Below are 22543 nucleotides of genomic sequence, written 5' to 3' on the forward strand. Positions count from 1 at the left end.
TTATTGTTAAATAATACACATTAAGCTCAATCTAGTTTACTCTGCCACCTACTGGCAACACTTAATAGTTTGCTCTTGATGCTGATTTAAATTGGGAAATTATGAAATATTTAATTTAAAAGAGGGAATGCAAGTTTATCGATCAAAAGTTTCACCTTGTAAGGAAATAAAGCATAAGTTGCTACAATATGAGTCCTTAAGACATACATGGCACCATGCTAGTATAAGCCCAACTACTACCTCTTTAGTTATAGTTATATAGTTATTTTTATAGTTATATGGTTATATTAGGGAACTACACAGTCAATGGCCCATTGGATCATCCTTTCAGAATTGTTTCTTAGCTAATTTCCTTCAACAATGAGAGTTTTTAGTGTACTGTCTTCACTGGAAAAGTTGGGATATATTCAGATATGTATTTGCTTTGAAAATAGCCCATATTGAGCTATATAGTACAGTCAAACATCAGCCTGGGAATTGTTTTATGATAATTTTTATGTCATAACATTTGCCAAATTTCAATTCCACAGGAATCATGAATCCTAGATATTGAATGCATTTTTATATTAGTCCATTTGACATTATCTTGGTTCAAAATGTTTTGTCCTACTGGTACACCATTTCACTCAATTAAAAGTTACAGGAAAGAAAATTTTAGTAGTGTATAGATAGTTAATAAATTCTTTCATGATATCTTCCCTTTCCCTTTTATTACAATGATTTCATATACATAAACCAAAAACTGTGCATATTATTAACCTATTAATACACAGACCTGTATTTTGGTAACCTTGGATTTTATTATTTAAATTTGTCATTTTCAACAATATAATTTCATTATAAGGCATTTTGTTATTACATGAAGAACATGCAGGGTTGCACAATAATGCAATTTAATAACCTGAGCCTCTGGCCACAGCAATGATTGTATGCTTACATCTACAAATTGCCTACATTCTTAAAGAACAGCTGCTATTTTGCACAATTCCAAAAGTAATCATTAGCATAAGTAGCACACCAGCTATTTTATGCTTAATTTTACATCTGCTCAGTAATTTGAAATACAGCCAACTAGCAGCTCTTCTCTACAGAACGTTACTATATAGTAAATTTAACCCTTCTTATTAAAAATGAGACTGCTTCTGAAAGAATATGCTGAAAGGAAGTCACCAGAATTGACTAAAATTTATAATATATATTACTCTTTTTGAACAATTCTTTGTTCCTAGCTGGAATTTATTCCTATGCTTTTGATATGTAGATTTAAATTCCCTTTAACTGATGAGACAAACTTGGGAGGAAATATGAAGAGGATCAGACAACAGGCTATGTTGACAGGACTTTCCTAGGATTAATTTAACCAGTGTTTTCACAATTCAATTTTTTGACTTTCTGTTACAAATTGAACCATACATTAAAAACATGCGTTGGTTCCCACAATATGTTAAGCTAAAATGTAGTTGGACAGATTGAGGTTTGGTGTAGCATAAGAACATATCTACCATTTTGCAACCATTTATGTCATATGATTTTGTACAGATAAACTACATGAAGTTTCAGCAATTTGAAACTAAAAAGAGGTATTTAAATAAAACAGCTTGTTACCTTTAAATAAGAATGCACAAATACAAGCTATATTTATATTTGCCTCTCAGAAGAGTTGCACATGGACCACAATTGCTAAGTCAGATTGGAACCTCAAATTATATTTCTGACAGTTGTTAAATGAATCATTGCAGTTACTTACAGAGTTATGTGAATCTGGCTTCTCCATTGATTTTCCTTGTCAGAACATTGCAAAAGGTGATAACATGACTCTGGGACACCACAATCATCATAATTACATGCCAGTTACCAAATCTGAATTTTTATCATGTGACCATGGGGATGTTGCAACTGTTTTAAGCATGAAAACTAGTCATAACTCAAGTTTTTCTGGTGCTGTTGTAACTTTGGTTGCTGAATGAATTGTTGTAATTTGAGACCTGTATAGACTTTACATCTGAAAGGGTTATCAGACATTTGGCAAAAGGAGGACATGTTCTCCCTCCCCAGCCTTAAAATCAAATATTGTCTGGTACTATTTTAACAACAGTAGCCATTAAACATTTATGTATGTGTCATTGTATAAATTATTTGTTTCTTTTCCTTGTCTATTGAGATTCACAGCCTAGATTTACATTATTTCCTGATTCTAGCCCCTTTTTCTTTCAATCTGCACCTTTCATATCTATTATACTCATGTTTCTAGGGTGAAGAAAAGCATGTTTTCCTGGATTTTTTACTATCACTAGCATGTTCTTGAAAATAAAAATATACTAGAAAGATTCAGCAGTCAAAAAACCCGTTTTCTGGAAAAAGTGATTTTATACACATATAGGCCTAAATACATTTTCTTCTGTTTTACATGTATTTTGTTGCAGATGCCAAGAGTTTAAGCAGTTGGTGTGTCCTGCTTTACCCCCATTCGTCCTCCTTTCCAATTCTCCAAATCCTCCTTTGCCTCAAGAGATATCTGCTAATCCTCACTCGCATCTCTTTCCGTTTACAACTAAGCAACGTGGAAGGGAAGCGGTATTAATTACACACTCATTACACGCTCATCTCCGCCTCATTTTATCTCAACAATCTGACGGGGGGGTAAGTATCGTAAGATCCTCCCATTCACCATTATTTATTTGGACACGACTCTGAATATAAACATAAACCCACCTTATCCTACAGCGATTACAACCACCTTAGAGGAGGAATAAAATACGATTAGAGAGATCTCTCCAAGATCAATAACAATAACAAACCCCGCCTCCGCCCCGGACGCACGACTACCCTTCCTCCACTAACAAAGCCAGCACTCCCGCTCGGCAGACCCGCCGGCAGTTGGAAAGGGCAGAGCCAGAGGAGCGGCGAAGGCAAACGCGCGTGCAAGCTCTGATTGGTGGCTTCTCGCGCAGGCGTCCGAGGCCCGGAGCCAAGGAGGCCGCGGGGCTTTTTGTCAAGGAAACGCCAGTGTTTACGGCTGTTGCGTCCTCCTCTGCTTCCAACGCAACTGCCCTCTGTTCTCCCTGTAGAAGACTTGCACGTTTTCGCTGCCCACGTCTCGTTCCAGCCAGGCGAAGAGTCATGCCTGTACACTGGAAGGTGAGAGTGGGCTGCCGCTGCCGTCGTGTCCTCAGCGAGAGGCTTCTCCCCTCTTTTGCTCAGAAATTTTAAGCCAGAAGAAGCCCTCGGCTTCCGTTCTTGATCTCTTCTCTCCTCCCCTCGCGCATACTTGGTATTGGCCGTTGCTTTATTGGTCGTTTCAAGAGAAGCGCCCATTGTCGTCGCTTCGGGGATTCGTTCCCTCTCCACCAGCAAATAATCCGGGTCGGCGGCTGCTGGTTGTCTCGTTGACCCTTCTCCAAGCCCATCCTAAGAGGGCCCAGGATAGGAAGGCAGTGAGCCTATCTGAGTTAGTTAGCATGTGGTTACCAACGGGAATGAGCTGGCATGGGAAACTAGGATCGGTGGTAAGTCTTAAGGCTGAGTCTCTCCTTATTCAGGGACCTTATTCAGGTGTTAAAAGCTGTACGACGTCGGGAAACTCCATTGTCTGCTCTGCTTGGGTTCAAATGGAAATAACTGTAATATAATAAATTAGCCTAATGCCGTTAATACATTTAACATAATTGGAACCTGCTAGAGGAAAAGGTGGGAATGCTAGATTAAAGCAAGGTTAGTATAATTCAATTGTACGATTTAGAAGATGACTATCTTTGCATCTTGGGCATGATATATTATGGTCGATCCCAGTGTGTTACTGAAATAAATTGGAACATCCCAAGAATGTAGTAGAAAACCTCTTGGATATTTGTGGGATGAGATGAGTTGAGCTGTGGGAAGTGCTTATTTGGATTCTTTGCTTTGAGTTTAGAGGTGATGAATTGAATATGACATGATGTCCGAAGTTTGTGGAAATAAGGATGATAGAGCAACCATTGTGAGTGATAAAGATTAAAAAATATATATAATTCACTTTGCAGTAGATCAGACAAAAGCTACTGAAGTGTAAAATAAAGAGAAAGCTAAGTGGCTTTTAAGAAAGTAGACACATAATTTTCAAGGCATTTGAAATATATATGAATACTGTGTTTCTCCGAAAATAAGACAGGGTCTTATTTTCTTTTGACCCACAAAATATAGCTTGGGCCTTATTATCAAGGGAGGGCTTATTGTTTTGGGTTGCTGGGAGGCTACTCTCTTGCGAGTGGGCTCCCAAAGAGCCGGGCACAGCCTCAAGGTCGAACGGCTGTGTTGCTCTGTCGTAGCAGCAACACAGCAGCCATGAGGTGACCACGCTCACGAGCAGCCGTCCGGCAACCCCCCTTTCCAGCCGGGCACAGCGCCATTCACTGACCTAGGGGTATTGCCAAGCCACGGGAGCACCTGTTTGTCGCCCTCCGGCTCCCATGGCTCGGCGCCTTCGGGATGCCCCTAGGTCAGTGAATGGGACTCTGCGTGGCTTGAGAGGGGGGATTGTGGCAGCGGCTTTTCTGCTCCCTGCCTGCGCGACTCCCAGGCTCATGATGCCCTTGCCTAACTCTCCCTGCAGAGCCAGGGCATCTCTGCTGCTGCCGCCGCATGCTGCATGACTTTTTCTTCCAAAGCACAGAGGTAGGATGCCGAGTCTTCCGGCAGTTGCCGCTCTGGGAGTACCTTCTATGGTTGTAGGCTGGCTGCCGGTAGAGTGTACTCCCTGAGCAGCAACTGCTGGAAGACTAAGCATCCTACCTCCGTGCTTTGGAAGAAAAAGCCATGTGGCGGGCGGCAACGGAGATGCCCGGCTCTGCAGGGAGAGTTAGGCAAGGGCATCGTGAGCCTGGGAGTTGTGCGAGCGGGGAGCAGAAAAGCCGCTGCCACAACCCCCCCCTCCCCAGCCATGCAGAGCCCTATTCACTGAACTAGGGGCATTCCGAAGGCACCGAGCCATGGGAGCTGGAGGGTGGCGAAAAGGTGCTCCCGTGGCTTGGCAATACCTCTAGGTCAGTGAATGGCACTGTGCCCGGCTGGAAAGGGGGGTTGCTGGGCAGCTGCTCATGAGCGTGGTCACCTCATGGCTGCTGTCGTGCTGCTGCAACAGCGCAACACAGCCGTTCGACCCTGAGGCTGTGTCCAGCTCTTCGGGAGCCCGTTCGCAAGAGTGCAGCCACCCGGTAACCCCCCTCTCCAGTTGGGCACAGCGCCACTGACCGACCTAACCATATTCTGAAGGCGCCAAGCAACGCCAGCCCCTTTGCCCCCCACCTTGTTCCTGCGGATTGGTGCCTTCGGGATACCGCTAGGTCGGCGAGTGGTGCTCTGCCTGGCCGGAGGGGGCAGATTGTCCATGGGCTTATTTTGGGGGGAGGGTTATATTGTTGCCCACCCAAAAAGTGTGGCATGGCCTTAGTTTCAGGACATGTCACATTTTCGGGGAAACACGGTATTAATTTATTTTAATACTTTCATAAGCAATAAAAATTACATGGCACTTGCACATAGCTTATACAAACATTTTGTGCCTTTTAATTTATTTTTTCCTTCTGTTATTGATCCATTTTTATTTGATCTGCAGATACATCTGTAAGATAGCAGGTTTCAGATTTATTGTTACACAGTAGAATTTTATCCATGACAGTAGGTGTATAAAACATAGAAGTTGAAGCATATAGGTAGTCCTCGTTTAGCAATGACAACTGGATCCAGCAGCTTCGTTGTTAAGCAGAAGATCATATGAGTTCTGACAGACTTATGTCATTTCCATTTGGCCAGTAAGTGAGTCAATGTTTAATGACCATCCCAAATCATACTAATTAAACTACATCATATGACTGGTTTGCTTCTCTGTTCTCATATTAACTGTTTGTTGCAAGCCCTGTTGGGAAGCATGCAAAATGGTAATTGCATGACTACAGGACACTAGTAGTTATAAATGCATGTTGATTGTGAAGTGGCCAAATGATGATCACATGAATGTGGGATGTGCCAGTTGTAAATGCAGGGACTGGTTACCAGGCTGGATCTTTTTAAAACTGGTAAATGCAAACTGTTGCTAAACAAGGCAGTCGGTAAGTGAGGGTTATCTGTGCTGAACCCAGATACTGTTTCTCAGCCTCATTAGAAGTTCATTCCAACTTTATAAGAAGTGATCTAACATCTCAACAGACCTCTCCAACCCTTATTTCACAGTTGAAATAGTCTATTTCAATGGTGCAATACAACTGATAAATTTGGAATGACTTTGGAATGAAATATTTAAAAGTTGAGACTTTGAAACCTTGAAATACTACTCATACCTCTAAAACAATATGTAGTCCTTCAAAAACAGCTTCTTTCAAAAATACCATGCCAAAATTTGGATCTTGGAGATTTGGATTTTAATTTTCTTTAATAGTTCAAGTTATACTCTTTCAGTTTGGAATACTGTCTTGTAATTATCCTAACCCAGCCCTAAACCTATAAAGTACTTTATATATACAAAAAGAAAAGTCAATATTTGTGTTATCATTCCATTTGTTTCACTCTTTTATTCAATGGAGGTGAGTGGTCAAGAGTAGAGCATTAATTTGCATTTTTCTTGTGGAACCAATTAAGCACTGAAACGAATTTAGTTATGAAAGAAAGGAAATCCACTTTATATCCTGTATAGAAATGCAATCCTTCCTCCCTCCTCCTGTTTAATAGAGTTTTGCTCGCTCAACCTTTATTCTCCTGTAAGAAATAAAATATTACTTAAAGAACATTAATGTGGAATATTAAACCACCTACAGAAAAGTTCTCAAGAAGTATTCTTAAAAATTATGGCTTGTTAATTAAAGAGCATAATGTTATATCTGAATTTGTGAAGAATAATCAAACTGCCTTATAAAACCTGAGCTTCACCATTGGCTTCCGATATAAGACATTTGAGAGGAGTTAATTGTTAAAGAGAGGGAAAGTAAGAAAATAATAAGAAAAATCAAAGGAGAGACTGGCTTGTTCACTGCCCAAATATCTTGTATAGTATTACATAAAAGAGTACCTAACTATTAAATGTGGTATGAAACACATTTTCTAATAGTCTCTCTTTATTAATATGTGGCATCCTGCAGATGAAATTACCTATTATGTGCAAAAAATATTTCATGACATGAAAATACCTTGTGCTCGGAGGCTGAACAGAATTTCAAACTGCTTTTAAAATTAAGTTTAAGTCTTGGAAAATTAACCAGCTTCAGTCTATTTCCATAATGAATTATTGTTGCCTTATAAATTGGACAAAGTATATACCATATTTACAGTTGCTAGCCTCACTGTGATGTTTACATTATAAATGCAGCATCATGTTTTTAAGAGTATTATTCTCCTCTAAGCAAATTGCTACACTTGCAGAGACAGGGCTTCTGACAGATAATGTGCCATGTAGAACATCATGTGTGGATTGATTTTTTGTTCTATGTACTATAGCCCTTAATTATTAAACAATAACTTATTGAATGTTTATAATTCCCTTCAATTGTAAACTAATAGAACAGTTATAACAAAAGGACTTACCCATCCAGATTCTTTAAAGAAAGCTAGTTGCTTTAAAATCCCAACATATGACTGTTTATCAATCTTTTGAAATAACAGCAGCCCCAGGCAAAGTGATTGATGACCTGTACTTTGCATTTATGACCATCTCACTACTCTTATTGTCATGTGATTGCAACCTGAACACTTAGCAACAGGATTTCATTTTTGATCATTTTCAGCATCCTGTAATCCTGGTCACAATTTGCAACCATTTGTTTTGCCAATTTTTGGCAAAAATGACTTGGTATAACTGGATTTGATTAATGATGACATGATTTGCTTAATGACTTTGTAATATTGTTGTAAAATCAGGTCAACTCAACTTATGACTAGTAACAATGACAGAAATTCTGGTCCCAATTGTGATTGTGAATCAAGAAGTACCTATATAATCTCAAATATGATGTGAAGTTAGATTCTGATGGTTAAGTATTCTGAAGTAGAAATTTAATAAGTTTTGTTTCGTTTCTATATGAAGGAACTGCTTATACATAATAAAATGCTTAAGGAAATAAGATAGGCATACTACAAATGTGAATGTAACCAAGTTTATGCAAATGTATGATAGTGGATTCAGGTAGAATCAAATATAAATAGGAAAACCTGTTGGCGAAATCTTTCGTCTTTATTTTCTACTGTTATGAAATATTATTTGACCTTTGATATCAAGTAAAAATGCTTACATCAATTCTTCCAGGTTGTGACTTTATTTAGTTTGGAAGAAATAAGGCATAAAATTACTATTTCGCATTTTATATCATTGTAGGGATTAAGTGAGTACAAAAGAAACTTCAAATGGAAGCAGTCAGAACAGCCTAGACTCTGCAATTCTACACATGAACAAAAGTGCCGATGGGCTGGCCTTCGATCAGATGAGTTTGGTAAGACAAATTCAATATTTTGTGATGTATTTCTTGTATAAGAGATACTTGCAATAGTTACTGCTTTCTACATATTACTGTGTTTTCCCGTAAATAAGACAGGGTCTTATTTTCTTTTGACTCCCACAATATGGCTTGGGCCTTATTATCAGGGCTGAGGCTTATTGTTTTGGAGTTGCCGGATAGCTGCTCTCTTGCGAGAGGGCTCCTGAAGAGCTGGGCACAGCTTCAGGGGCGAACTGCTGTGTTTCGCTGTCACAGCAGCACAACACAGCAGCCGTGAGGTGACCACGCTCACAAGCAGCCACCCGGTATTCCCCCTTTCTAGCCATTCAGATTGCCATTCACTGACACTCCTCCGGCAGCCAGCCCACAACCATACAGCACACTCCCAGAGCGGCCACTGCCGGAAGACTTGGCAGCCAACCTCCGGGGTTTGGAAGCCAAGGAAGAAGCCATGCTGGGATGGCAGCAGCGGCGGTCGCAGTGCCCTGGCCCTGCAGGGAGAGCTGGGCCATGGTGAGGCCTTGTGCACGCAGAGGGCAGAACAGGCACTCGTGCAACCCCCCTCTCCAGCCGTGCAGAGTGCCATTCACTGACCTAGGGGTGTCCCGAAAGCGCCAAGCTGGGGAGAGTGGGGAACAGGCGCTCACACAGCTTGGTGCCCTTAGGTCAGTGAATGGCACTCTGCATGGCTGGAAAGGGGGGTTACCGGGTTGCTGTTCGTGAGGGTGGCCACCTCATGGCTGCTGTGTTGCGCTGCTGCCACAGCGCAACACAGCTGGTTGCCCCTGAGGCTGTGCCCAGGTCTTCGGGAGTCCGCTTGCAAGAGAGCAGCTGCCTGGCTACCCACCTCTCCAGCTGGGCACAGCACAATTCACCGACCTAGCCCACTAGCGCCTTTGCCTCCCCCCGGCTCCTGCAGCTTGGTGCCTTTAGGATACCGCTAGGTCTGTGAGTAGCGCTCTGCCTGGCTGGAGGGGGGGGGGTTAGCCAAAGGGCTTATTTTCGAGGGAGAGCTTATATTTTTGCCCACCCAAAAATATGGCATGGATTTATTTTCAGGACATGTCGTATTTTCAGGGAAACACAGTGATTATCCAGACTTCATCAAATAAATTTTATCATGCAACAGGGCTAAACACAGTTTCATAGTTTGGGTTCATAAGATACCATTAAATACATTAGATATTATTAAAACACAACAATATTAGATACTAAATTAATTTGGTTCCTGTTAAGACCGAAAGAGAATATACTTAAATGTTTGGGCAAATGAATTAATTATTCTTCATTGTTTGATATGTATTTGGCAATAAAAAGTAGTAAGAGTGAAGGTTAATATACTCCTAGGTGTTACTCAAACTAAAAGAAGCATTTCTGTGATGAAATGTTTGTTTATATTTTTCTCTTCTGCATGCGTACAAAAGAAATAGAGTGGTGCTCACGTTCTTTTTAAAAAATTTCAGAGTATTTGATATTACTTGTATTACAGGGATCACAAGAGAACCAAATTTTATTTCCAAGAGACGAGTGCCTTATTATGACACACAAATTTCAAAATCTTTTCAATGGAATGGAGGTAATGGCTTGCAGAAAGATGCGTTATCAGAATTGGAAGTCAGTGAGCCAGTCGAATTGCACAAAACTGACAGCAAGGATGTTGAACTGAATAAGGACCCAATTGAGACATTGGATGCACCGAGGGTTCCTGAAAAACTGCATCTCAACTCTGCAGGATCTGGACCTGAATCAACTGAAGCACTTAGAAGAAACAAGAAGTCAGTGCCCCAAACTCCAGTGCATGAAAATAAAGTATTAGCATCTACCAAAAAAGAATTAGGAAAAACAGATCATGGGGTAGGAAGTACAAAAAAAAAGTTTGATTTGATGTTGTGAGTTAAAGCTCAGAAATAATTCATTGTAACTTTATTAATATGCACAATACAAATTTCCCTGCCTGGGTGCATTCCATATTCTTGAACTTTATTTTGCAGAATTTCCAGACAGCCAAAATGGCAATTGCTGAAAGTTCTGGAAATCAGAGTCTACACATCTGAAAAATGCTCAGTTTAGGAAAAGTAATCATTACACTAGGAAGAGTGCAAGAATCTTTGGATTCTAACAAAGGATAAAGCAAGCAATCCCCTTGAGGGCTTTGAAAAAGAAGGATGGCTAAAATATTTACAGAAGGATGGCTAAAATATCAGGTCAATATAAAAAACATGTGATTAAAGAATTAACATAAGAAAAAATCCAAGAAAGAAATATGAAGAAAATTGTAATGTTGCCCTATAATTTTTCGCTAAGAATTTAGTCATACAGATTTAATAGATTTTCCCTAAACTCCCACATAAGCAATATAAATTAGCCAAAAGGAAAAACATAATAGAAAAGCAGTCCAGAAAGCTAATGTTGACACAGTATTTAAAATAATTGTTTACATATATGACCACAGTTGAGCCCAAAATGTATGTTGTAAATGAGAAATTTGTTAAGTGAGTTTTGCCCCATTTTATGACTTTTCTTGCCGCATTTATTGTGAATCACTGCAGTTGTTAAACTAGTACCACAGTTGTTAAGTGAATCTGGCTTCCCCATTGACTCAGCTTGTCAGAAGGTTGCAAAAGGTAATCATGTGACTCTGGGACACTGCAACTGTCATAAATGTGAATCAGTTGACAAGCATCCGAATGTAAATCACGTGACCATGGGAAAGCTGCAACCATCATAAGTGTGAAAATGGTCATAAGTAGCTTTTTTAGTGCCATTGTAACTTCAAACAGTCGCTATATGAACTGTTGTAAGTTGAGGATTACCTGTACAGACATATGGTTTCATTATTCAAGTAAATAAATTGCCACTTACTTTATATGAGAGCCTAAATATTCCCAATGCTTCTATCATGTTAAATCAAATGCAGTTTTAACCACTAATGATAACAGTAACAGGGTTTGGATGTAAAAAGTATGGTTCCATATTTGTGTATAAGAAAGCTTGTAGAATGTCATAATATACTTTGCTTTTATCAGGGTTGTCCATTTTAGTATTAATAATGATAAAAGCTTCTGATATTAGACCACAAAAAGAAATGTCGTTCTGAATTTATTGTTAATATTGGTTGTCAGCTCAATAGGGTTCTACAGAGGAAAGCAGGCATGAATATTTCACGATCAAGAAGCTTCCCTAGAAGTTCTGAGTATCAAAGAGAGTTTGTTTGGAAAACCCCACAGAAGTTTTCTCCAGTCCTTGCAGCAGATCAGGTAACTAAGTCTTTTAAGAAGTGTTTTCATTCTTGAAAAGTATCACACAACTTTATAAATTTTAATTTAAAAATAAACTCAGTTTTGCTCCGTGAGGCTTTTTCCTTCGTAGGTAGTCTTAATAAAATTATTTTGTGATTCTTGTTCAGTGCAGATTTACTATGCAGGCTAATAGCTTCATTGGGGCTTTTTTCAGTTATTTTTGTTGTTGTTGTTGTATTGCGTTTTTTGATGTATTACATTGCATATGAAATGCTCCGTTTTGTTCAAAATACTGTATAACTTTTTTTTAAGCTGATTTCTCAAGTATAAACAGTTACATTTTGTGTAATATTGCCCGTAACTAAATGGCTGGATCATTCTATATCACCTGATTAAGACTTTTCTGCTGTGCAATGATGTAGTAGAGATTAAACATCACTAAGTCTCTTTAATTTCAGTGACAAATAATGTAATAATGTATTTTATAAACCAAAGTTTATTCACAGATCAAGTCAATCCATTCCTCCATTTAAGTCTCCTGTTATTATTCCTGAAACTGAATATGAAAGGAATTTCAAACCTTCACCTCCTATACAACAACTGAAACAATGCTTTCTGGAACAGTGTGAATGTCCTAGGTCTGAATCAGTAGACGTTTCCTCTCAAGAAAAGGTATTGTACTTGATTTATTACCTATTAAAGTATTATGTCCCTTTTCAATTAGCAATTTCTATACTTAGAATTTCTAATTTGGTTGATTCATTTCATGTTCTCGTCCTGGTGATTGCGCTATATAAAGAAATGATGCATTTTTTAATGCATTTAAAAATTCACATAAATACTTTTTTGAAGTTCTTGATATTTTTGGTCTTATTCATTCATTAAAATTTTAAATATTAATTCAAACATTTCAAAATATATTTAAGGCTCAATCTTCATGCCATCAAGTCAAAATTAAAAACATGGTATGAAAGATATTTACAGATAATGGTAGATGATTTGGCATGAAGATATGAATAAAAACACTCAAATTTGTTGATCTAGAATATTGGGAATAATATCTTAAGTAATCTAAAAGGCAATGAAGTAAACAAAAATGTGAGTAAGTGTGAAAAACAGTCACTTTTTTCAGTGCCATTGTAACATGGTGACTTACAAGTGGTGTAAGTTGAGAACTATCTGTAATATGAAAAACATTATGTACTTAATATTTTCTATTTATGTCTATTTATTTCCACGCCTGTTTCCTGATTACATTTCAATCAAATGTAAATACATTTTCCCAACAACATAGTATATTCAAATTATTTTTGACAATTATTGAGATTTGGAAGTTCACAAATATCATACTAAGAACTATAATCAGTAAGTGTTCTAATGGAAACATTTAAAAATATTTATATACTTCATAAAATTAAGATTAATCATTGTGTTTAGAAGTTAGATGTTTAGTAAATATAATTACTGCATTTTTCAAAGTATAAGACGCACCTTTTTTCCTCAAAAAAGAGACTGAAAATCTGGGTGCATCTTATACACCGAATACAGCATTTTTTGCCTCTTGAAGCCCTGCATAGCCTTATGGAGGCTTTCAGAGAGCTCCTGGGGGCTGGGGAGGGCAGAAATGAGCAAAGAAATGAGCCTTTTTTGCCCCCCCTCCAGCCCCCAGCAGCACTCTATAAGCCTCCATAAGACTCTGCATGCAATTTTTTTTGACAAAAGACGCACCCGTTTTTGCAAAAAACATGCTGTTTTTTGCTCATTTTTGGGCCCCCCACCCTCCGACGAGCACTCTGCAAGCCCTCCCAAGGCTATTCATGCCTTTTTTGGGAAAAAAATTGGCCTGTTTTTGTGAAAAACGGGCCTTTTTTGTGAGGTTTGCAGAGTGCAAAGTTTTTTCTTTTTTCCTTTCAGAAAGCTCTTTAGTTAGAGTGATTGATGAGAATTACATTGATCAAGTGCTGTGCCAGCAGAAACAAGTCTTAGGTGCTGCAGATTGTCAGCAATTTCTTCTCCAGCACATGGATAAATACACCTGGAAACATCTACCTACCTACCTACCTACCTACCTACCTACCTACCTACCTACCTACCGTATTTCTCTCTCTCTCTCTCTCTCTCTGTATCCCTCTATCTACTTACCCACCTACCTACTCTCTTGCGCGCGCTATTTATCTACTGTATTTCTCTCTCTCTTTCTATTTCTCTCTATCCCTCTACCTACCTACATCCCCCTCTCTCTCCCTACCTAGCTACTGTATTTCTCTATTTCTCTCTCTCTCTCTCTCTCTATTTTTCTCTCTCTCGCTATCCCTTTATCTACCTACTACCTAACTACTCTCTCTCTCCCTACCTCCCTACTGTATTTTTCTCTTTCTCTCCCTCTCTATCCCTCTATCTACCTACCTACTTTTTTTAAAAAAATTGCCTCTTCAAAATCTTGGTGCAATGTATACTCCAGTGCATCTTATGCTCTGAAAAATACGGTATATATTTTAATGTTATAATTTATACAATCAACAATAAAGTATTTTTTTTAGAATGAAAAAAGTAAAACTACTTCAAAGACACCAGAAGATTCAAATCAAAATGAATTAGAAACAAAGCAGAAAGAAGAAAAACAAAAACAGAAGTTGCTGTGTTCACATAGACGTTTTAAGTAAGTGTAAGCATATCAGAATATAAAATGCCTTGAATTCTCTTTTCACTACACATAGTTGTTTAAATACAGTCAACTTTGAAAATGAGTAGGAGTGTTTTGTTATCTCCTGATTATTCGGTTAGCATTCTTATTTCCCTACACAATTACAAAGTACATAGTATTTAATTCTTCTTACTTTCCACTGTGTTTTTATAGGAAAATGAATACAGAATATAGATCAAAATTCTTGTCTCCTAATCAATACATTTATAAACAAGGAGCCTGGGTACATGTCAGAAAAAATATACCCTATCAAGTGAGTATGTGATTATTTCCAAGGAAATCATTTGAAAGTTTTGATATTGCTTCATCTTTTGAAAGTTGTCCTTATAATATATGGTATTGTATATTTTATAAATAGTATCATATGGCAGAAAAATGTAGAATAGAACGCTGTTACCAAACATGGTAGAACTTCAGTATTGCATTTAATCAGCTGCTATTTTGGATCTCTGCTCTTGTTTCTCAGAAATTGATTTCTCTGTGCACTCATTCTTTCAAATAATTTCTTTTCTACTATAATTACATCTCCCTCATTTGATTTGAGGTCTGATGTTACAAGGCAGCTCTTTTCGCTCTGTTTTAATTGGTAAATGTGCTTTTGTAATGTTGATTTTATTTTACCTTTCATATATCTGCAGAAAGAACAAGATTGGACTCACTGAATAGGCAGTTTTGTTTTCAAATATTCGTCCATTAAAAGTTACAGAGGGTTTCCTGAATTAGTTGGAATTGGATTTCTGTAATCAAGAAGACTAAAATAGAGATTAGTTTCATGTGTTACATCTCTTTAATCTTTTTTTTATGTGCCTAAACTTCGGCATTCTGCTTTGTTATTGAATAGAGGAAATAATTAGCTTTTAGAGCAATCTAAATAAAACTACGGACTTTTGCAAATTCTCTGAAATTTTTCTCATCAACTGGTTTGTTGATAGGGTTTGTATTTACTGAAAATATAATTTTGATCTAAAAAGACAAGATAATAAATAAATATTTAAACATAGAGAAAGATCCTATCTGATGCTGATCTTTTCTAACATGTCATCCTAGAGTTAATAATTTCAGCTAAACGATTTATGAAGATTTCCCCCTATGTAAAAACTATACTACAAAAAGGACAGAATGAGATAAAAAATAAATTCACATTAATTGAATATTGAAAACTAATTAAGGAAAGAAAAATCTACTGTTATCTAGGATTGAACTTTAAATCTTCAGAGTGAGGGGTGAGTGTCTTTACCACTAGGCCATCACACCGTGCGCTCTCTCTCCACTAAAAAAAAGAGTAAGGGGAAGAAATAAGTGGACAATGAAATAACTGGACAGTAAAGAAAAGAGTGATAATTAACAGCCCCCAGAATTCAAGCTTTCTAGCAGGTTCTAAAGCAATGTGCATTTGTTGCTTGTTCCCAGTGTTCAAAACTTTCTAACCTTTTCAATAAATGAAAGATAATTCCTTCTCCCACCATAAATAATTAATCTTATTTAATTATAAATAATTAATGTTTATTTTGAGTTAATATAACATTTATTGTAAAATCTGTAAAATGATATAGGAAATTGGTAGGAGACACTAAATACTTTAATGGCATACAACTAATCTTAATATTGCTGCTTTCCTTTTTTTTGATGCTCTTGGAACATTTGTTGGTTTCTGTTTCTGTTACAGCCCTGTACTTTTTGCAATTTTTAAAAAAATGAGAAGTGTCATCACATTTTGAGGAGAACATGTAAAGGAAACCACCATCAGCAGCTTCTGAAACAGCTGTCTGAATCTTGCAAAGAATGGGGCTTATTTAATCGTTTAAAAAGAAGTGCTTTATTTGTACTCCTTGGTATTGTGAAACAGAATTTAATTTGATGAAACAGTTATGCTAGGTTATAAAATAATAAAATTGGTGTGGCCTGTTGTGAAACAACCACCACTGAAGCTAATTCGAACTCCCTCACAAATCACAAAGAACTACAGAACAAAATCCAGAAATCTTCAATTTCTCCTACCTTGGCTAAGTATTCCCTAGTAAAAATGAAATGTATGGAACAGTAACAGAGGAGCAACTTTTTATTTAATTTGGTAGGCTGATGCTATATAAATAACAATATACATGTAAAAATGGAGATCAGTTGTTGCTGTTCATTATTAGTTCAGAAAATGTACTATGCATCATTTTACGATTGTCGAGTATTTATTCAATCTTGTGGATTGGAGTAATACTGTTCATTAGATATGCTGTATTTTTAAGGAAGTTAAATTACACTTCTGTAGTATGAACTCTAGGAGGCAGGAGAATATAGCATAGTCATAGAAGAATGGAAGATATCATTTTAGTTTTTGAAGTACATTTGTAATATTAATACAAAATTAGTAATAAATATTGTTTATTTTTGTATTCCTCTCCTCAGGGTTCTCAAAACACTCTAAATACCATGTGGTATGTGGAGGTTGGTCATGTCTAAGTTTTTTATGTTTGGAGAAATTATAAAATTTATGAATAGTAAAAAAACTATTGTTATATTAAGCATATGCATAGTTGGAGTCCTTTTGATGCTTGCTGAGTAAGTGATGCTTTACTGACCAGTGATCTTTGGCATGACTGCTTAAAAGAAGCATTCTTTAAAAATATCTTTTCCTTTGATATTTGTGCTGCAATGTTTGTGCATTGTCTGTGACATGCTGTTCTGTGCTGTTGGTGGCTGTTACTTAGCCAGCAAAGTTGACAAAAAAAACCTTCCATCAATAACAGTGTGAAATCTTCATATCCAGGTGAAAGAACTTCGAGAGAAAGCAGAAGCTTATAAGAAGAGGATACAAGGAACCCACTTTTCCAGAGATCATTTAAATCAAATCCTGTCAGATAACAATAGACTCTGGGATTTGTCCTCTGAATCCACTGTGGAAGAAACCATGAGCAACAATATCAGAGCACTTGACTTAGCAGGGTAAAAAAATTAGACATGGAAGAAGATTGTGTTTTTAAAATGTGGTATTTTGGGATAGAAAATTAAACAGGGCTGGGCCTGGTTAATATTTAGTTGGAAAACCTCCAGACAATCCCTTAGCAAAATTTTTTAAAAGGTATCTTGAAAGAAAGATGGTATATCAATCATCTACTGCATTAATATATCCATGAAATCATTTAAGATTCATGCTACATCCAAAAACATTTAACCACAATATGAGCATATTATTAAATATTTCCTGACTTTTGCACATTTCTTTCACAAGTAAATTTGATTAAGAATATGTAAAATAGAGAAGGTCATTGAGTACTGTATTTATGTGTGCATTTACATGTACAGTATGCATACAGAGAATTCAAAGAGATTTTAGATATTAACAAAGATTGTCAAGCACAATATTGCTTAGTATAATAATTTCACAGTAATTATTCACAGTAATTTCCACTTCTCCTTTATTTAGCAGATTGCTAGCATATATTGCCAAACTCCTTTGAAAATCTGGTTTCCATGTGACGTGGAGACCTATTCTTGATTTTCAATTCAAGCCTCTACTGTCACAGAGAGCTACCGGTAGTTGTATAATTCTTAGGTCCTCCTCATTTGGATTGCTTGATTACTAAATTTGCAGATGAGTATAATTGAAACATAAATGTATTTAAGTTGATATAACTATCATCAGTCATATCATTGAGGAAGGTCCCAAATATTTCTTACAATATATAAATGGCTACTAAATCTTACATTTAATAAATTGTTATTCTATATTTAGGATCCCTGAAAACAAACTATCTTCAGGTCCTAAAATTTTGGCACAACCTGCACAGTTGCAACAAAATAACGTTGGGAATTTAGGTGTATCAGATGCTTCTATTATTCCTGTCAAGCGGCGTTTAGTTTGGGATGAATCACATGATGATGAGCAACAAGAAAATATGTCGCCTATATTAAGAGAATGCAAAGAAGAAGAAGATAAGCAAGAAATTGGTGAAGTTAAAGAAGTGGGGGGAAATGTCAACAATGCCAGTATAAACAATCAGCAAAAGTAAATATTTGAAATATTATTTTTCCTGTTTGGAGTTATGGTGCTATGATTGAACATCTCTTACCCATATTTCCCCAAAAATAAGACCCGGTCATATTTGGGGGGGGGCTCCAAAATAAGCGCTAGGGCTTATTTTTGGGGAAACATGCTTTCAGGGTGATCAGCTCGGTTAGGTGCATCATCCCCTGGCACACACGAGGTGGTAACCGTGTGGGGACTGACGGTTTCCAACAGCAGCTGCAGACGGTCCCTTGGTTGATGCACTCCGGCTGTACAGCCTACACAGTGGTGACTTGTTCCCCTGCCCAAGCAGCAGATGGGGAGGGGAGGCAGGCGATTTGGACATGCTGCGCACGCTGCAGGAAAGTTGAGAATTGGTGGGCCAGAGCAGGTGGCCGGCCATGGGAGGCTCATCTTCGTGCAGCAGCACTGGCGGCAGACAGAGGCAGAGGCGCAGGGTGGAAGGTAGGCAATTCCCACATGCCACGAGGGTCGCAGGCAAGCTGAGAGGTGTGAAGAGGAGCCTCCCATGGTTGGCTGCCTGCTCTGGCCCACTGACTCTCAACTTTCCCATGGCCCACATAGTGCATCCAGATCACATGCCTCACCCTGTCTCTGCCTCCGCCTGCTGCTTGGAAAGAGAACCAGTTCACCTGTGCTGTGTGGGCTGCTGCTACTACTGCCAGACACCATCAGCTTGTGGGCGCTCACTGCCTCCTTTGCTGACCACGCCCACTCCTTTCATTAGGGCTTATTTTGGGGCATGGCTTACTAAACAATCAGGTTAAGGCTTATTTTCAGGGTAGGTCTTATTTTTTGGGAAACGCAGTAGCTAGAGCAATGTTAACCTCATCATTAATGGGGAGTTCTGATGCATTGATGCAAATAAGATTAGATGTATTATGGTAAATAACTTGAGCTAGAATTTGTATATACAAATTCTAACAGGTAATATACCTTAAAAATGTTCAAATAGCACTCCCATTCATATATTGCCAGTTCTAATTCTGATTATCAAAGCTTGATAAAGCAACCTTTTTCTGATTTGAATGCAGCTATAAATAATGACTTACCAAAATTAAAGATGATTCACTAACTTAATCCAATGTTTTTTTAAAGTAACATCTGTTTAAACATGAAGAAAAAATGCATAATCATTATTTCATAAATATTAAGATAAATGTATCATTTGAAAATTATTGTCTGGGATAACATTTAATAAGCATTTGTAGGACAGTAAAGTAACAGTGCAAAAATGATTGCAGTTGTATTCTTCAAATGTAACAAAGGAGAAAGCAGGGTTTAAAAATGACAAGACCAATTATTGAAAATTGATCTGTAATTATTTTGATTGAAAGACAAAATTTACTCTAGATTTTATAACAAAATCCCAAATAATCTTCAACAACAATTACAAATTCAAAAAAGAAGCAGAATTCAGAGATTGGGGATAATAACTTGGAAGCTCTGTTGTGGTATCTTGTTTGTGACTCAAATAATTCAAAACTTAGAACTTCTAATGCTGACTCTGGATTGTAAATAATTGTTCATTGGATAATTATATTTTTTCACATTTTGTATTTATTTTCCCTTGGAAAATGTAAGTTCTCCAGGAGGCAGGGCAGATTCTTCAGAATCTTTAAGAACACATGGTAGGCTTCCAACTCCACAACTTAGAACGCTTGGTGGAATCCAAAGAACACATCATGATCTGACAACCCCAGCTGCAGGTAAAAAGACTGGTAGTTTTTATTTAACTTCCCAAAATATAAATTAACATGCACCCTAATAATTCATTTTATGTTAAATTAATTTTAATAACAGCATAAATTGTGATGATGAATTGATTAAAGCCATTCTCCAATGTGAATGTAGAAAATAAGGAAGTCAAAGTTATCTTCTTCACACTCAGCAGTGACTACCTAGGTGCTCCTGGGAAATCTACAAGCAGAATATGATTTAGTAGCCTCCCTTTTAGATTTCTATACATCTACTGTATATGCAAGTGGTATAGTCTCTTAGAAATTGGAGATAATATAATAGCCACAGTTAGCAACCATATTGTTCATTTTTATTTTAGGAGGTGCTGTTTTAGTATCTCCTCAGAAAGGGAAGAATTCATCCTTACTGCAAATAGAAAAGGAATCTTCAGAAAAGCAGTCTTTGGCAAATAGTCAAGTTTCAAGAGAACGAATAGTAGGAAAAACTAACAGGGTAAGGTATAATTGCTGTCAGAAAAATTTGTAATGTCTTTTTTGCTTGCTATAAAATATATTTTACAAAGGAAATTATAATTTTGTCAAATAAGAAACTGTAAAGTAGTACAGGTAGTTCTTGACGATGATTGTAAGTCAAAGCACCCATATGATGACTGATTTTACCATAGATTTTATGGCAGTCATTAAGTGAATCACTCAATAAGTGGGTTTTTTTTGCCACAAACTGACAAAAAAGGTAGCACATTTCAGTTTTGTGATTGTAAGATGCTGCAACCAGTTGTTAATGTGAGCTGGTTGCCAAGTGCCTAAAATGCAGTTGAGACCACTGTAGGGATAGTGGCTGGATGTGCTTTATGGAGCACCCTTTCCAAGGCCATCATAACTCCAAACTGTTATTAAATACCAAGTTGTAAGTCAAGGATTACCTGTAGCATTGGGGAAATTATATATGGCTATAATGAAATCTGTAATAGTTTATTTCCTGTTTTAAATTTGACTTAATTGATTAGAATTTGTGATATGTAAAAATGATTTAGGGAATAATTTGTACGTTTACTCCAATATCTTTTATCATAAGTCTTGTTTTTTTTAATCTTGGCAAACCATTCTTGCTTTCCTCAGACTTTTGTATCAATTTATATTTTGGCTTTTATTCTTCAATATCTCACCTCTTTCGTTTTGACAATTTCGCTCTTTGCAACTATGACCTTCTGAATTTTACCCTGGCTGTTAATCTATTTATTCTTCTTCCACATACTGGTTGTATAATTTGATAGACATTTACTTTCTCTTTCTTTACTTTCTCAACTTACATAAATTGATCCACAGCTTGGTTTTATCATTTATCACTTGCACTTATTGGCTCCATTTTCTGTGTTAATTATCTTGATAAATTACTTTTCAAATGTAAACTTGTTGTGTTATACAACATACTGAATAAATCATTCAGGTTCTCAATTAATAACATGGAATCATCTCTATAAAAAAGTACATGGATTTTCACATTCCCGAACAAAATTCCTCTAACGTCACTACAAACATTTGTACATTTATACTTTATGTCTTTATTGATAAATCATCCAGGGTGACAATGTACTTCTGCAGCAAAATAACTGTCTAAAACTGAATAGAAAAGAACGAAATTTGGTATAAATGGAGGTGGTGGCAAAAAAAAATTTAATTTTTTTTTAAAAAAACTTTGCAGCTGATGAAAAAAATGCTGCAGGAAAAAAGTCTCCAATATATCACTGTAGGAGAAAGCTGCTGACCCCTCCATTCTGCCTCTAATCAATGATTCAGGGTGGACCATGAGGAGGAAAAATCTGACACAGAGAGCAATATTGTATTTAATTACATAGAAGAAAACACAGTTTCTGTGGTCATTTCTGGTAAAGGAGCTGTAAAGAATTCAAAAAGCCATGCTTAGCATGCTTTTTTTAACTTATTATTAACTCAGTCTTGTTCCTGGAGGATCCTTTTCATAGCCGCCTAAACAGTTTTAAAAATTACTCTACATTTTTAATGTCTTTTTTAACCTTAATTGTTCTTTGCTTTCTTTACTGCATTCTTTGCAACTAATTTTGGTCTGTGTGCACATTATGTAATATCTTTATCTTATGCTTATTTTTTGAAGGACCAAGTCTTTTATATGCATTTTATTCTCATGCAAAATTTCTTTAACTTCATAATTCTACTAGGCATCCTTATTTGTTTTTCCAACGAGCATCATTCTTTTCACTTTGTTTTTAGAGGTTTTCATGTCCTTTTTGCTTGAGTCACCTTTTTCATTCTGTTTGGAGATTACAGGTAGTCCTTGGTTATGACTATTTGTTCAGTGACCGTTCAAAGTTACAGTGGTGCTGAATGAAAGGTAATTACGGCTGGCCCTTGAGGTTCTGGCTGTTGCAGTGCCCCCCTGGTCACAT

The 22543-nt window shown here is 37.0% G+C and overlaps 1 protein-coding gene across 5 annotated transcripts in view; it reads left to right on the top strand.

Annotated features, from left to right (window-relative positions):
• The first annotated feature begins 2909 nt into the window (after nucleotides 1-2909).
• The window catches only part of MDM1 (Mdm1 nuclear protein), a 38873-nt gene continuing 19239 nt past the window's right edge, over nucleotides 2910-22543 (top strand). The window contains exons 1-12 of one of the 5 annotated variants that reach the window (XM_081958275.1): nucleotides 2910-3138; nucleotides 8336-8450; nucleotides 9946-10310; nucleotides 11579-11713; nucleotides 12191-12367; nucleotides 14236-14354; nucleotides 14553-14652; nucleotides 16800-16838; nucleotides 17161-17336; nucleotides 18127-18399; nucleotides 20005-20129; nucleotides 20480-20613. In XM_081958275.1, coding sequence (XP_081814401.1) covers nucleotides 3121-3138; nucleotides 8336-8450; nucleotides 9946-10310; nucleotides 11579-11713; nucleotides 12191-12367; nucleotides 14236-14354; nucleotides 14553-14652; nucleotides 16800-16838; nucleotides 17161-17336; nucleotides 18127-18399; nucleotides 20005-20129; nucleotides 20480-20613 — 1776 coding nt within the window. In that variant the 5' untranslated portion in view covers nucleotides 2910-3120. Of the gene's footprint in view, nucleotides 3139-3288; nucleotides 3507-8335; nucleotides 8451-9945; nucleotides 10311-11578; nucleotides 11714-12190; nucleotides 12368-14235; nucleotides 14355-14552; nucleotides 14653-16799; nucleotides 16839-17160; nucleotides 17337-18126; nucleotides 18400-20004; nucleotides 20130-20479; nucleotides 20614-22543 lie in introns of those variants that run through there. The other 4 variants (XM_081958278.1, XM_081958277.1, XM_081958279.1 and 1 more) reach the window with 4 other exon arrangements.

The sequence above is a fragment of the Natrix helvetica genome (genome assembly GCF_964273705.1).
Source record: "Natrix helvetica genome assembly, chromosome: 6".
NCBI classification, from domain to species: Eukaryota; Metazoa; Chordata; class Lepidosauria; order Squamata; family Natricidae; genus Natrix; species Natrix helvetica.